The sequence below is a fragment of the Canis aureus genome, chromosome 15 (assembly GCF_053574225.1).
Source record: "Canis aureus isolate CA01 chromosome 15, VMU_Caureus_v.1.0, whole genome shotgun sequence".
NCBI classification, from domain to species: domain Eukaryota; kingdom Metazoa; phylum Chordata; class Mammalia; order Carnivora; family Canidae; genus Canis; species Canis aureus.
This window is the reverse complement of record NC_135625.1, coordinates 54,538,049-54,553,044: the sequence shown is the minus strand read 5'-3', so window position 1 is coordinate 54,553,044 and position 14,996 is coordinate 54,538,049. Positions and strand designations below refer to the sequence as shown.

At 51.7% G+C, this 14,996-nt stretch overlaps 1 protein-coding gene across 3 annotated transcripts; it reads right to left on the bottom strand.

The window, feature by feature from the left end:
• Window positions 1-610: 610 nt before the first annotated feature.
• Window positions 611-14,758, bottom strand: SH3BP5L (SH3 binding domain protein 5 like). 3 transcript variants are annotated; one of them, XM_077849979.1, is made up of 7 exons: window positions 14,475-14,758; window positions 13,349-13,956; window positions 6,758-6,820; window positions 6,464-6,592; window positions 4,191-4,352; window positions 3,066-3,239; window positions 611-2,510 (listed from the first exon to the last, which is right to left on the bottom strand). In XM_077849979.1, the coding sequence occupies exons 2-7, from the start codon at window positions 13,529-13,531 to the stop codon at window positions 2,040-2,042; spliced, it is 1,182 nt and encodes a 393-aa protein (XP_077706105.1). In that variant the 5' UTR covers window positions 13,532-13,956; window positions 14,475-14,758; the 3' UTR covers window positions 611-2,039. The 3 variants fall into 3 exon arrangements, with proteins under 3 accessions (XP_077706105.1, XP_077706104.1, XP_077706106.1); XM_077849978.1 differs by lacking the exon at window positions 14,475-14,758 and adding an exon at window positions 14,333-14,474; XM_077849980.1 differs by lacking the exon at window positions 14,475-14,758 and adding an exon at window positions 14,156-14,177.
• Window positions 14,759-14,996: the final 238 nt, after the last annotated feature.

Sequence of the window (14,996 nt, the reverse complement as noted above, 5' to 3'; positions counted from 1 at the left end):
TTTACTTATTTATGATAGTCAGAGAGAGAGAGAGAGAGAGAGAGAGAGGGGCAGAGACACAGGCAGAGGGAGAAGCAGGCTCCATACACCGGGAGCCCGACGTGGGATTCGATCCTGGGTCTCCAGGATCGCGCCCTGGGCCAAAGGCAGGTGCCAAACCCCTGCGCCACCCAGGGATCCGCTATAATATAGCGTGGAGCCTGCTTCTCCTTCTGCCTGTGTCTCTGCCTCTCTCTCTCTCTCTGTGTGTGTGTGTGTGTGTGTGACTATCATAAATAAATTTTAAAAATTTTAAAAATAAAAATAAAAATAAATTTTAGATAGCAACAAAAAACTTAGTATAAATATGCCCTAAACACTGCAGGAGGGAAAATTATCTGAAATTTCAGTCAGACAGCCTGAGATCTGTCCCTCCCCTTTCCTCAACACATGTCCTTACTGTCCCTCCCCTTTCCTCAACACATGTCCAGATCAAGGGTCGGCATCCTCATCCCTTCTGGAATACCAGTGGCTGACAATGTCCTCATCTCCCTGCCTGGCAGGTAGGAGGGAGGTCTCCCCCGCCCTGACCAAAATTAAGACCCCCCCGCCCCAACAGGGACAGCAAACGTTAACTGTTACATAAACTATTTTATTTAAATAAAATCAGGGGCATACCCTCTTCTCTCACACTCACTCTCTCACACACACATACCCCCAGCACATGCACACACGCATGCCCATGTTTCCCTCCCTCTCCTCCCTCTACCCATGGCCACCTCAAACCCAGTGGTTCTCATAGTGACCATCTTAGCAAAGGGAGACACCCTCCATATGAAAGCCCACTCCTCCCAGGTGATGGCAGCAGCACAAAGGCCTAGGCACCAGCTGTCCTGCCTAGAGTCCAGCTCTCAGACCTCTTAGGGTGGGAAAGGAGAAAGGACCAGTTCTCCCAAGGAACCCAGATCCAGGTGTGGCTTCCCCATAGAGCCTGGAACACTACCAAACACCCAGAGCTGCTCCCCATGGAGGGTGGGTTCCCTCACCCCAGGGCAACCCCTCCCTGCATCAGAGAAGGCTCTGCAGCCAAACTTGAGCATCTCCTGCAAGGGATCCTGGAGTAGGTATTGTTTGGTTTGGGGAAGAGAGAGGGACAGCAGCTGAGCACCAAATTCCCTAACTCCACCCTGCAGGAGGATGCTGAGATTCAGCTCAACATCCTATACCCAGAAAAAGTAAACCCAACTCTGCAGCAGGAAAGGCAAGGGCCTCCACCATCTGGACCTCATTCCACATCTACCCCCCAACACGGACCCTGTTAGAGACTTACTAGCACCTCAGCAATGTTAATGACCCAGCCCAGCTGGGGAAAACACCATGCACATGGGAGCCTAGTGGAGTTGGTGGTGTCCTCCCATGTTGACAGGGGGTCGGGTTTCACCTTCTCTGACACTGGTACCCTTCAAGTCCTGCTCTGCGGCACACATAGCAAAGTGGCTTGGGTCATGACGAAGGGGCACTGAAGGAATGGGTAGTGTTTTCCAGAGGCACAGTCCTACAGTGCATTTTACAGGTTCCACATGGACAGGCTGGGACAGAGGCCTCTGCAGCATCCTTAGACTCCCTCGGGAGATGGGGAAGTGGAAGGGACACGTGTCTACTTCCTCAAGCTAGGGGGCCAAGCTGCCAGGACTCAGGTCCCACACCCACCTTCTCTGATGGGATTCCCTGTGCCTTCCAGACCAAGTTCCCTGAGGGGAAAACCAGACAGAGGGAAGGAAGGCAGAAAGGGGGCAGCAAAGGGCATCAGACCATGAGGAGCCAGCAGGGAGAGGGCAAATGTGAGAGCCAGAGAAAAGCCTTCTGAAAGGATAAGGCAAAGAGAGCTGCCACCTGCAAGGAGGGACCTGGAAAGGCGAGGACGGGGAGAAACCCACCAGAGACAAGAGCCAACCTGACCTCTCCAAGGGAAGCAAGAACCTGAGGAGAGGGAGCTTGGAGCCTGTCTGGTCCTCATGGGTCAGCGGTGGTGAAGAGGAACAAGCCACCCTGAGCATGGACTACAGGCTGATGCTGCGCTGATGGCGGCCCCCACGGCTCCCACCATCACTACCCCAGCGTCCCCCACTGCGGGGACCCAGCTCCTGGCCATCCAGACTGGTGTGGTCAGAGAGGCCCCGCAGGTGCTCCACAGAGTCACACTTCTGCAGGTCTGAGGCCACGGTGCGCAGGCTCAGCAGGCTGAGCGTGTCTGTGTCAGGGGCAGGACCAGGCCCCAGGCTGCTGCCCTCTTCCAGGCCCCCGCCTTCAGCCCCCTCCATGATCCCACTGTCCCCATCCTCCCCACCATCAGGCCCAGCCTCTGCCCCCACAGGGGAGGATCGCCGCTGGCCTGGGGCATGAGGGGACTGGCCCCGGCGTCGTGCATGAATCTGCTCGCTGATCTGCTCCAGGTTGCGCAGGGCAACTGAATAGCGAGTCTTGGCCTGGGCCACCTGCTGCTCCAGCTCTGTCACCTTGGCCTTGTGCTCCTGCAGAGTGAGGAACAGAGTGAGGTGACCCAGGGGGCAACTCTCCGTGTTTCTGGAGCTGAGTCGCTTCAGCCCCACTAGCACTCTACCTGTCTCTCCTTTTCCAGACCCACGGGCAGCTCCCCACTCAACACATACCTACAGCGCTACACCCCCAGCCAGCCCCTGTCCACTCCTCCTCTTCCCCAGCAATCCTGCCCTGCTCCTCGCCTAAGCCTTCTACCCAGGTCTTCAATCCCACCCACCCCTCCTCGTCCCACTGTTCCCTTTCCCTATCTGGCCAGTTCCTTATCCCCAATCTCCCTGGTTTCCCAATTCCCAATTTTCCTCATTTGCCTCCTTTCAACTCCATTCTCTGCCAGCACCTATTCCCCAAGCTGCACTCCCACTCCTATGGGTCATTCTAAGCACATGTACTGCCTACCTGTCCCACCACACTGGTCTCTGAGATGGCCCAAAGAGGCACCAGCATCCCCTCTAACAGCCCTCACTCTCTATGCCTGCCCCCTTCCTGCCTGTTCACATACCTTCCCACTCCCACTCCCCCTCCCCTACCTCCAGAATCTGGCTGAACTGGGCCTTGAGTTCAAAGTAGGGGCGGCTCTTGCCAATGGCCCGCCGGAGCGTCTTCTGCAAGGCCTGGACCCGAGCTTCAGCCTGCTGGCACAGCCGAGTCACCCGCTGATGCTCCCGCTCACCACGAAGCCGCTCCTCCTCTGCTTCATTCACCTGGCCCAGATGAGGCAGAGAACATATACATCACTGATCTAGGACCCACGCTCTTATCTCTTAAGACATGACCATCCTGGGGCAGCCCAGGTGGCGCAGCAGTTTAGCGCCGCCTGCAGCCCAGGGCGTGATCCTGGAGACCGGGGATCGAGTCCCGCATCAGGCTCCCTGCATGGTGCCTGCTTCTCCCTCTGCCTGTGTCTCTGCCTCTCTCTCTCTAGCTGTGTCTCTATGAATAAATAAATAAAATCTTAAAAAAAACAAAAAAACAAAAAAAAAAAAATGACCATCCTTCAAGAGGTGACATCTGTTGCTAGAGACTAAATGTTTGTATCCCTCCAAAATTCGTATGTTGAAATCCTAACCCCTAAAGTGATGGCATTGGAAGTGGACCCTCTGAGAGGTGATCAGGTCTCTAAATGGGATTAGCACCCTCATAAAAGAGGTCTTAGAGAGTTCCCACTTACCCCTTCCATCTCATGAGGACTCAGTGAAAAGACCACCTGCTATCTAGAAACCAGGAACCAGGCCCTCACCAGACACCCAAATCTGCCTGCACCTGAGCTTGGACTTCCTAACCTGCAAAACTGTAAGAAATAAACTGTTTCTTAAACCACACAGTCTATGTTATTTTGTTGTAACAACTTCAATGGACTAACTTCTTTACAAGGTGAAGGTGGCAGACTGGAGCTGATGCCAGGGATCCTCCCACTCTCTACTCTCCTTTGAATAGCTGAGAAACAATACACAAATTACACTTAAAAAATCAAAGTATACTAACAGAGGCCAAACAGGGCAGAGAGGAAGGAAGAGATTTTGCTTGAAACAGAATCAAAGCTGAGGAAAGGTTGGAGTGAGGAAGAAAGGAGGAAGGAGGAAGGAGGAAGGAAGATGATGGGATGAAAGCACAGCAAAGGAAGTAGCAGAACCTGTTGGCACTGACTGGCTCACCTTACAGGTGGCGTGATTGAGCATCTCCTGCCATGTGGGGTCCAGCCGGTTCTTGTCTGCCATGACACCCTGCTCAGCCACAAAAACCATCTCCCGGGCAGCATTGTGCATGCTCACGGCCCGCTCATACCTCAGCGCTGCCTTCTGGGTCTCTTGCTGGGCCTGGGAAGAGAGGGCTATTCAGGATGGGGAGCCCCAAGGAGCTCCACCTGCCCATGGAGACCCATCTTGGATGAGGACAAGATAAGGAGGAAGGCCAGTGCAACATCAGCTTCGCTTCCCAAACTGCGCTAAGGATAAATATCAAATAAGTAGCATTCTATAAAGAATATTTTGTAAGGATATGACTTAAAAGAAGTAAATGTAGAAATAAAGATTGGAAAATGCTGCTGCTAGAGGGTAAGAGCGTGTGAAATCAGCACTTACAAAGGCCACTGGCCTTTTGCCCTAAGGGGAAAAAAGAAAAATCCACACCACTTCAGCTGCAAGGTGGTTAGTGACACAGACCAAATCTTACAGAAAGTACACCCCTGAGATCATCAATTCCAATTCAGCAGGTAAGCTGACGGAAGTAAGACAAGTGCTCAACAATATTCATCAGTCATGCTTACAAAACAAAACAAAACAAAACAAAAAACTGGAAACTTTAACTTTTCAGTTACAGAATGAACAACAAAGTAATAATAAGGAAATACTAAGCAATTCTTAAAAATGACAGCAAGGTGGGACGCCTGGGTGGCTCAGAGGTTGAGCATCTGCCTTTGGCTCAGGGCGCGATCCTGGAGTCCTAGGATCAAGTCCCACATTGGGGTCCCTGCATGGATCCTGCTTCTCCCTCTGCCTGTGTCTCTCATGAATAAATAAATTAAAAAAAAAAAATTGACAGCAAGGATGTATACTTATCAACACAGAATTATGTCATAATTAAAAAATAAAAATAGCACATGTCATCTCATTTTGGCAAAATACATACAAAAAAACTAAGAGGCTATCTGTGCTGTATTAATTGTAATCTCTGTATTTTACAATGCTTTGACATCTTGGGGGCCTCATGACCCTCCTGGGCTAAGTCCCAGAGATAGTAAACTCCTCTATGAGCACACTTTTCAAATGCAAACCAACCAATCCAAATCCCCACCACTCCCTTTATCTAACTCTCACACCACACCAGTATTTCTCACACCTGCTCTACATTACTCCAGGGCCAGGTACCAAAATATAGAGACCACCCCTCACCCAGAGCTCACAAATATTCAAGCTAATTCCAAATTTGCTCAAAGTTACCTTTGAGGTAACTCAAAGTGCCTTACCCACTCCTTCCCATGGTAAGCACAATAAAGGCTCTGAGCCAAGCTTCCCTCTCAGTTCTTCTGGCTCCTCACTGACCCAGGTGCCTCGCCACGTGGCCCTACATGGTGTGGTATGCCTTTCCTTCTTGGGAATTTTAAGTAATACAGTCTCCTTTCAGGGCAGCTCTCTCTGTGTCTGTCACCTTACCATATTTGGTTAAAACAAATCCTATGATGGATAAAGAAGATGTGGTTTATGTATACAATGGAATATTACTCAGCCATTAGAAATGACAAATACCCACCATTTGCTTCAACGTGGATGGAACTGGAGGGTATTATGCTGAGTGAAGTAAGTCAATTGGAGAAGGACAAACATTGTATGTTCTCATTCATTTGGGAAAAATAAATAATAATGAAAGGGAATATAAGGGAAGGGAGAAGAAATGTGTGGGAAATATCAGAAAGGGAAACAGAACATAAAGACTCCTAACTCTGGGAAACGAACTAGGGGTGGTAGAAGGGGAGGAGGGCGGGGGGTGGGGGTGAGTGGGTGATGGGCAGTGAGGGGGGCACCTGACGGGATGAGCACTGGGTGTTATTCTGTATGTTGGCAAACTGAACACCAATAAAAAAATAAATTTATTATTTAAAAAAAAAACAAATCCTATGTACAAAAAACATGAAACATGTACATGGTAGGATTTGGGGTGATTTTGATTTTCTTCTTGCTTCATATTTATAGTTACATTACAGTCTTCCAATAATGAACACATATTATTTATGTTTTAAAAAAAAAGGGAAGGAAAGGGGTAAAGGAATGGAGGGGTGGGCAAAGAAAAGAAACATGAACCAAAAGGAAGAGACAGAAGAGAAAAAAGAAAGGAGAAAGTGTTTTGTCTCACACAATTCATACAGAGATAGAAGAGTCCAGGGCCAGGCTCTGCATGTGGCCCTCCTGGAATGCATGTCAGCTGGCCATACCTCCTTAGCAAGCCGCCGAGCCTCATAGTAAGGCCGAGCCTTCTCAATGCAGCTCCCCAAGTGGGAGCCCTGCGTGTTGAGCTTTCTTGCTGACTCCTGGAGGATCCTCCGATAGGTGGTCCTGGCCTCCTGGCAAAGGGAGAGGGACGTGAGCAGAGGGAAGGCATAGGTGTAGGTCCCAGCCCCTCTTGTTTTTCATACATGCCCCTTCCCCTGCCACCATATTGAACAGGGAGAGAAGGAGACACCTCCAGAGACCAGCTCAAGGGGGTGAAGAAAAGGAATAACACTCACATCCAACTGCAGCTCCACCTGGTTGATCTCCTCGCTGGCCTGGTTCAGATGCTCTAGCTCTTCCTGCCACAGAGAGGGGCGAAAAATGAGAGCAGTAGAAAGTAGCCTCATGTGAGCAACGTGGAGTGGGAGCACAGCCCACAGAGGGAAGGTCCACCTGACTAGAGAACGGAAGAGATGCAGGAGGTTCTGTGGATGGCTCCTGGTAGGAGACCTAATAACATAGTCTCCTGTAATCCTCCCAACTCCACCTCTGCATCAGGTTGTTAAACCCCCATTTTAACAATGAGTAAATCAATATTCAGGGAATGAAACACGCTCAGTGGCAGCAATCTGCCCTCTCTTCATCAGACAGTGCCACCTTCTCTTCATATTCCAGCCAGGAGGAGTCTCCTTAGAGCTAGTCTGTGTTTCTAACAGTACTACCACGTGGCCATCACGTTTTCTACATACACTTCACAGCTCAGCACACCTGAGATCCCAGAATTCAGAAAACAAAGAGGTAGGAGCTCATGGCCTAGTAAGTAAGCAATAAGTTCTCAGCACTGCAAGCAGCTGTAAGAGGTAGGCATGGTGGGGGCAGCAGGGTCACCTACCTGGGCAGAAAAAGCCAGCTCAGGACACCCACAGTACTTGCTCCTGGGCTGGGCTTTGATGGATACATAGAAAAGCACCAGTGAGGAGGGGACTAGGAATCAGGAGAGCAGGTGCCTGGGATAGGCAGCTTGTCAGGTGAGAAGCCAGTAAGGCTGGGGCACAGAGAAAGGATACCATAACTTTTCCCCAATGGCAGGGGGAGCCCCTCAGAGCCTGGCACCACCTTGTCTGTGGCTTAGGAAGGCGGATCTGAGCAATATGTGGGAAGTTTACAAGGGCTGAGGGACAAAAGTGGAGGCTGTCTGCAGTATGCCAGGTAGGAGAGGACAGGGCAAATGCCAGACAAATGCAGGATGCAGCAGAATCACGAGGGTGTGGTAGACAATTCAGGTCAAGATGGGAGAAGATCACATGGCTCAAGGGCTTCTAGGCCTGCTTGGGCAGTAGATGGACAGAGACCCCAGGTCTTCACACAACAGATTCTGTGGCAGGGAAGGAGAACCTAAGGGAAAATTCATGAGCCCACCATGCCAAGGACACTCCTGAGGAATGAAATACCTGACACTCAGCTCTGGGATGCTCTCCCAGGAGCCTTACAGCCCCTGGACAGGGTAGTGGAACCGGCCTGTGTCTGCCTGCTGCCCATAACCCAGACACGACCTGCACTTGGCAGTGAGTGATGCTGCCATTACTGGCTCCCACACTTCATTTGGCCCTTCTAACAACCCAGTATATGATTTTCTTTTAGTCTTTTTATTTGTATACCTGTCCTCAAGTCCTAAAAAATTTGAGTCAGCAAGTAAGAATACAGGAAGCCAAGTTATATGGCCAAATGTTAGTGAAAGAAAGAAACATGTAACAGAATCAGGAACAAGGGTATGAAAATATGCACACCTACAACAATGCAGCCCCTGTCCCAAAGAAGACCATAAATTTGGCTCTAAAGTTTACAGAGCAGAACCGTCCAACAAAACTGTGAGCCTCATATTGAACTTTTAGTTTTTGGCAACCATTTAAAAAAAGGCAAAAGCAAACAGATTACATTATTAACGATACATTCCATTTAATCCACTATATCCAAAATATTATAATTTTAACATGTTTATCAACATAAATCATAAAAGAATTTTACATTCCTTTTAACCTATGCCTTTGAAATCTTCATGTGTTTGACCCTTAGGACACATCTCAACTTGGCCAGTGGCATGTGGCTCCCATACTGGACACTGTGGGTCTAGGAGTTGGTGCACATAAGCAATTTCATTAAGCACAATCCCAGTTCATCACAATAAAACACTGTGGAACCATAAAAAGTGACACAGTTCACAGGACCTCAGAAGAGGCCCAGGGGCAGAGCCTGCCCACCTGACACACAGAGCTCAGATTTTCACAGTGCCTCCCTACCTAGGACATCACCTTCAGTTGATGGAATTCTTCAAGGGTCCTCAAAAAAGGGAATTCTTGTCAGGATAAGAGACCACCTCTCCCACTGTGGACCTAGTCTCCTCCAGCTTGATGAAGCCTGTGGTGGGTTTCAGACTATCTGGGAGGGGAAGTAACAGTACTTTCAGCAGCTCCTGTAAGAACATTCTTTCTCAGCTCATTCAAATTTGCTAGATAAGAAACAATGAAGTGGCGAGTTAGGGGCAGAATTGAAACTAGATTTAGGACCTGATGTGGAATCCAGCTTTCCTGCTATTGTGACCACCATCCTAGGACTAAGCATATCCTTGGATGGATGCCTCAGAGAAGACAGGAGTACAATCACCTAGAAAAACCACAGTCCTGGTAGAAAGAGGACATGCCCCTTAGGAGGCAATACACTGATTCTAGAGAAGAGGAGGTCACTAAAGGCCATCCTGCAACACTGCCATAGGCAAACCAAGGTTCAAGACTGGATCCCACTCAGTTCCACAGCCCAAAGTGCTCCCAGATCCTAGCAAGATCATCACAGGAGCTGACGGCTCTACGTAAGTCTCCCCACAGGAAAAAGGATGTGAACGGCTCCAGATATCAGCTAAGGGCAGGAGCAGGTACTTCTTTCTATAAGGGACCTTGCATCCACACAGCACTTCCAGCAATTAAAATAATCTTAAAAAAAAAAAAAAAAAAAAAGATTTTATTTATTTATTCATGAAAGACACAGAGAGAGAGTCAGAGACACAGGCAGAGGGAGAGGCCCCACACAGGGAACCCAATGTGGGACTTGATCCCGGTCTCCAGGATCATGCCCTGAGCCGAAGGCAGGGGCCAAACCACTGAGCCACCCAGGGATTCCCCCTAAAAAAATCTTTTGATCACAAAGCTACAAAGCTCTTTCTAACATGACCAGGATACTGGGAAAGAGAATAGGCTAGAGGGCAGGGTGAACAATCAGGCTGGGACAAACCCAGGACAAGGCTGAGTGGGAGTCAACGAGCACTCAGGACTCTGTGTTGGGAAGTTGGCAATACATTCCATTTGGCCTGCTCTACCAGGGACTCCTGGCACCCGGATGAAACGGAATTTGAATATGATGAAGTCTGAGTCAGCATACATCATCCATCAGTGAGCCCGCAACCAGCAAGGAGGGTGACCTTCCCAGGGCACACCGGGCACATTCCAAAGATGCCAGGCCACTGAGTCAAAGGCATGGGTGCTCAGCGGACAGATGCTCCTGCCCACCTTGTGCAGGCCATTAAAACACATAAGCCGATGGTGATGCAGGGCCAGGGTGATGCACGGCCCAAGAATTGAGAATAAGGAAAATATGACTGTCCTGTGAGAACTAAACTGATACTTCAGATGAGGACAAAGAGGTTGCAAAGTCACTCTGAAGAGTCTAGGGAGAAGGTAAGGCACTATATCCACTCACCTGAGAATGAATGTGCCCATCACAAAGGGAACTGAGAAAGTCACAGGGCAGGAGACCCAGGACCATCCTAGCACCACCCTCCTTCATTTCTTCCCTCCACTGGGACCCTGTCAGAAAGCTGAAGACCAGCCTGAAGGCCTCAGAGAACTACTATACTGAGGTCAAGACATGGAGACTAAGACATGGCCTTCCCTGGGGGACAGCAAACTCCAGGTAGGCCTAGAGCTGGCCTCCAACCAACTTCCAGAGGCATCCTACCAGAAAACAGGGACATGAATTGCCTGCCAAGAAACCCCCTTTCCCTATTGAGTACAAGCCTTGCCTTAGGGGCAACCATTTTTCGGAGTTCCAGAAAATACCTGAACACAGTCCCTGGCCTTTGGGATACCCTTGGCTCAGTGAAGACATGTGGGCTGCATGTTAGAACCACTTCTCACCCCACGGAGACCAGAATTCGCATGTCTGAGCATGGCTCAGGAATGGGTGTTTTTATTTATTTTTTTTTAATTTTATTTATTTATGATAGTCACACAGAGAGAGAGAGAGAGGCAGAGACATAGGCAGAGGAAGAAGCAGGCTCCATGCACTGGGAGCCCGACGTGGGATTCGATCCCGGATCTCCAGGATCGCGCCCTGGGCCAAAGGCGGGCACTAAACCGCTGCGCCACCCAGGGTTCCCTGGAATGGGTGTTTTTAAAACTTGCTGGTGGATTATGATGGATCTGTTGGCGGAGACCCACAAAATATACTGAAAATCCCTTTAAAGCACTGAAACACAGTTATCAGGATACTATGGTCTCATGCATCATCAACACCAACAGGGAGCTCAAATGACACATGCCTCCATCTCCTCCTTATCTAGAGGAGCCAAAACACAGAAGGGCTGAATCCTACTAGCTTTCTCTGTGAGAGGTGCCCCTCACATCGGGCTACCTCTCTCACATGGCAAGACGACACAGAGGCCCTGATAAGGGCAGAGCACTGGCCCAGCCACAAGTGTGCCATCAAAGGGGGAAGCCTCTACAAGACCTTCCTCCCTACATAACCCACTCTGCTCCACAATGTGCCTCCTGGTTTAACAAGAGTGACTATGGTTTGCTTGTTCTTCTCATTCCAATAACACTGCAAACTCCCTGGATTCAAGGCAAATCTTATGCCTGCTTGGTACTCTGTGACCCTCACAGAGCTCATCCAATAGAACTATGATGATGGAGGTGTTCTACTTCTGCAATACGAACAGCAGCTGGAAAACTGCATTTTAATTTTTTAGTTTTTAATTGATTTTACTTAAGTAGCCATACGTGGCTCACAGCTACTTTACCAAACAACGCAACATGAGAGTGTGACTCTTCACACTATGGCCTTTGCCTGTGTGGGCACTGGAAAAACACACAGGAGCAGGAGAGATTGAGCAAAGAAACCACCCATGGTAGATTCTCACCTGGAGGAGACTAAGGAACACTGGAAAGAGATGTATGAAGTGCATCACACAGCCCTCCACACCACAGAACAGATACGGGACTCTTTCCCCAAGCACCACCTACAAACTTTTACCAAGAGCTAAGCCAAAGAGCTGTGATAGGAAAGAACTATAAGACTATGTCAAAGTACAGCAAGGAGTTGTGCTCACAAATCAGCAAGACCAACCCCTCATTTTATAGATGAAGGTGAAACTCAGAGATTACATAACTTGCATGGAAATCACCAACAATGGAGCTGGAGGTTGCTTCAATGTCAGCCCAACCGCGTTTTTTCACTACAACTTATTTCCTCAGTAGATAACAAATCCAAATCCATGGAATTAGCAGAAGACACTCAGCTGTTTTCAATGCAACACCCATGACACGTGGAAGAAATAAACTGACCCACGCCAGTAAACGAATGGCTTACTGCAGCTCCAATATAAGCATGGACACAGTTCCCCCACCTCAACATCCAGGGAAGCTCCACCAAGAGGGTGGAGAGGATACTCGGACCAGACCTGATCTCCTCTTGACTCACAGAACCGATCTAATAAAGGTTGGCTGGCAGAGAAGGCCAGGAATGCAAGCCCTGAGATGCTCCTGCTCACCTAGAGATGTTATGTGCATCACCGCAACGTCAGAATCTTGGAGACACTGCCAGACCTTCTGGCAGACTCAGCCCCCAACATACAACAACTTCCTGCCCTCACCTGCCCAAGCAACTTTCCCAGTCAATGCCCGGAAACAGTAAAACTCCACCTTGGCCAACCGTGCATCTCACCCGCATGGTGCTTGTCCTCCTCACCCACTGCTCTGAGGCCGCCTTCCAAGATCTGCCCATCCTACCAACTACTAGCCTGTAAATACTCCAAGGCAATAATAAATCAGCTTTCCCACTCATTGGATACAAGCAGCACCCTCAGACCTGGGAACTTGTATTATTAAGAACTGGCCATGGCTGGTCAACTCCCTAAACACATGGGATTTCCTTACAGGCCTCAATCTGTTGAGTCCTTACAAGATGTGAAACGTGTGCATCCCTGGAAGGCACCGACGAGGAGAGAAGGAAGGGAAGGTTCCCTACTACCTCCCAATCTCCAAATCCCATCCTCTCATATGGCACCTCTCAGCCAACAGCCCCTTACTTGGAAAGGAGAACAACAGACAGTTCTACTCTCCACTGACCTAAACGAGGCCCTGCATCTGATGCTAATTTGCTGCTTCACTTGTCTGCGAAGCCTTGAGAAACACAGCGCAGGCGTGGGGCAGGCGGCTCTCTCCATGGCATCACGATCTACACTGCTGCCATGATCACCGCCAGGCTGGTTTTCCTTCCTGCTCCTGCCCACCAGACAGAGAGAAAGTCTAACTCTTCGCTGATCCCACAGCTCTTCAGGAAAACCGGAATCTGGGCTCCCTGTGTGTCTCCCTCCCTCTTGGTCTTTTTTTTTTTTTTTTTAAGATTTTATTTATTCATGAGAGACACAGGGAGAGAGAGGCAGAGACACAGGCAGAGGGAGAAGCAGGCTCCATGTAAGGAGCCTGATGCAGGACTTGATCCCGGGACTCCGGAGCCCGATGTGGGACTCGATCCCAGGACTCCAGGATCACGCCCTGGGCCAAAGGAAGACGAATAGCTGCTGAGCCACCCAGGTGTCCCCCTCTTGCTATTCTCACCTGAATTCGAGGATCCAGTTCCTCCTCTTCTCTGGGAGACAGCTTGGCCTCAGTGCTGCCGCTCCCGCTTCTTGGGGGCTCCTCCGAGACCGGGCTCCGAGGGCCTTCATTCTCTACAACCTCAGCCCGAAGCTCCCCCTGCGGGGTCTCCCGCCCCCCCGGAGCCGGCCTGAACTCAGCCATGCTGATGGGGAGGGGGCACAGTCCTATGCACAAGAGAGGACTGACATTTTGGGACCAGGGCCCCAGCGTGGGGCTTCCTGGGCTCCGGCCAGCGAGGAGGAGGGCTTCTCTTCTCAAACGGCGGGAGAAGGGGCACAAGTATGACCTGACGCTGGGTTAGAGGCCAAGATTCACGAGGTCGGCGGGGCTCCTGGAGCTGCAGCCCGGTCTGCGGTAGAGGTCCTCCGTCCCCGTCACGGGGCGTCCGGCAGGAGGGACCCGGGGCTCCGGCTCCAAGGCAGGGGGTAGAGGGGGCGTGGATCCCGGGCCGAGGCCTGCGAGGAGTAGCACCATTCGGGAGGGCGGAGGCAGGCGCCTCCAGGCTGTGGTGGCGGCTGGAGAGATAGGGCTGGCCCCCGAAGCTGCGGACGACGGTCTCCGGAGAGCTGCACGGACAGCAAGGCCCAGCGCACGGGCAGCATGAGGACGCACGCGGGCCGGCGGCCCCTTCCTGCCCCTCGGCCTCCGAGCCCCGCGCTCCCGGCCGCCACGCGTCCACCAGACCCCGCCGCAACCACTCTCCTCAGCCCTTCGGGACCGCCCGCGCCCCGGCCGCGCCTTCCGCACTTCCCCGCGAGCCCCTACCTTCCCTACGCCCGCCCGGGCTCCACCCCCCACCCGGGCGTCGCAATCCACTCCTTAACCCCAGCCCCGCCCCACCTCTCTCTGCAAACGCGGGGATGACCCCGCACCCTCCCTCAGTCCTGAACAGCCTGCCCCCAGGACTCCCACACGCCCGGGCCCCCCGACACAGAACCTTACCTCAGTTTACCTTCCCGCACACTAAGCTCCTCCACCGCAAACAATCTCCCCCCTCCCTCCCCACAACAAGCCCGTCCAACCAAAACGCGACGGGGCCGGGCGGAAGCGGAAATACGCCTCCCGCACACGACGCCTTCCTGACCTTTCGCCCCGCCCCGCGCTCTCCGGGAGGCGGGGCCGCGGCTGGGCACCCACGTTTCCTCCGCGCCGGTCTGCCCTGTCAGTGCTAGTCGGTGCGGCTCGGCGCTCTTGGGCGCCGCCGTGCGTGGACTCCAGCTCCGCTGGGTGGAACTGAGACATGAGCGTGTTCTGCTGAGAAAAGCAGGGTCGGCGATGCGAGTCGGGAGTCCCTGGCGCATAGGGAAGGGGTCCAACTAGAACGAACTCGGCACAGTCGCCTCGGAGAGAGCGCCGCCATCTTGCTCTGCGCGCCGGGGCGCTGGAAAGTCGCTTCCGGCCTCGCGCGGGAAGGCCGGGGCGGCGCCTCAGGAGGAGCGGCGGCCGCAGTCTCGGGACAGCGTCCTGGGAGTCGGGCGTCAGCGCGTCTTCCGGCCGTCACCGGTCCCTCCGCCAAGCCAGCGATGCCCTTAGTAACGCGGTCCAGACGGACAGTTCTCACAGGCCAATGTGCTCCTCGGCGCGGCGCCCCGCAAGCCCTTCTCCA

What these genes read in the sequence shown, in the direction of transcription:
- SH3BP5L (XM_077849979.1), bottom strand. Translation starts at nt 13,531, where the DNA reads ATGGCTGAGTTCAGGCCGGCTCCGGGGGGGCGGGAGACCCCGCAGGGG. An exon ending in AACTGGATCCTCGAATTCAG is followed by an intron (nt 6,821 to 13,348) that starts GTGAGAATAGCA and finishes TCTCTGTGGCAG; the next exon opens with GAAGAGCTAGAGCATCTGAA. An exon ending in AGGTGGAGCTGCAGTTGGAT is followed by an intron (nt 6,593 to 6,757) that starts GTGAGTGTTATT and finishes TCCCTTTGCCAG; the next exon opens with GAGGCCAGGACCACCTATCG.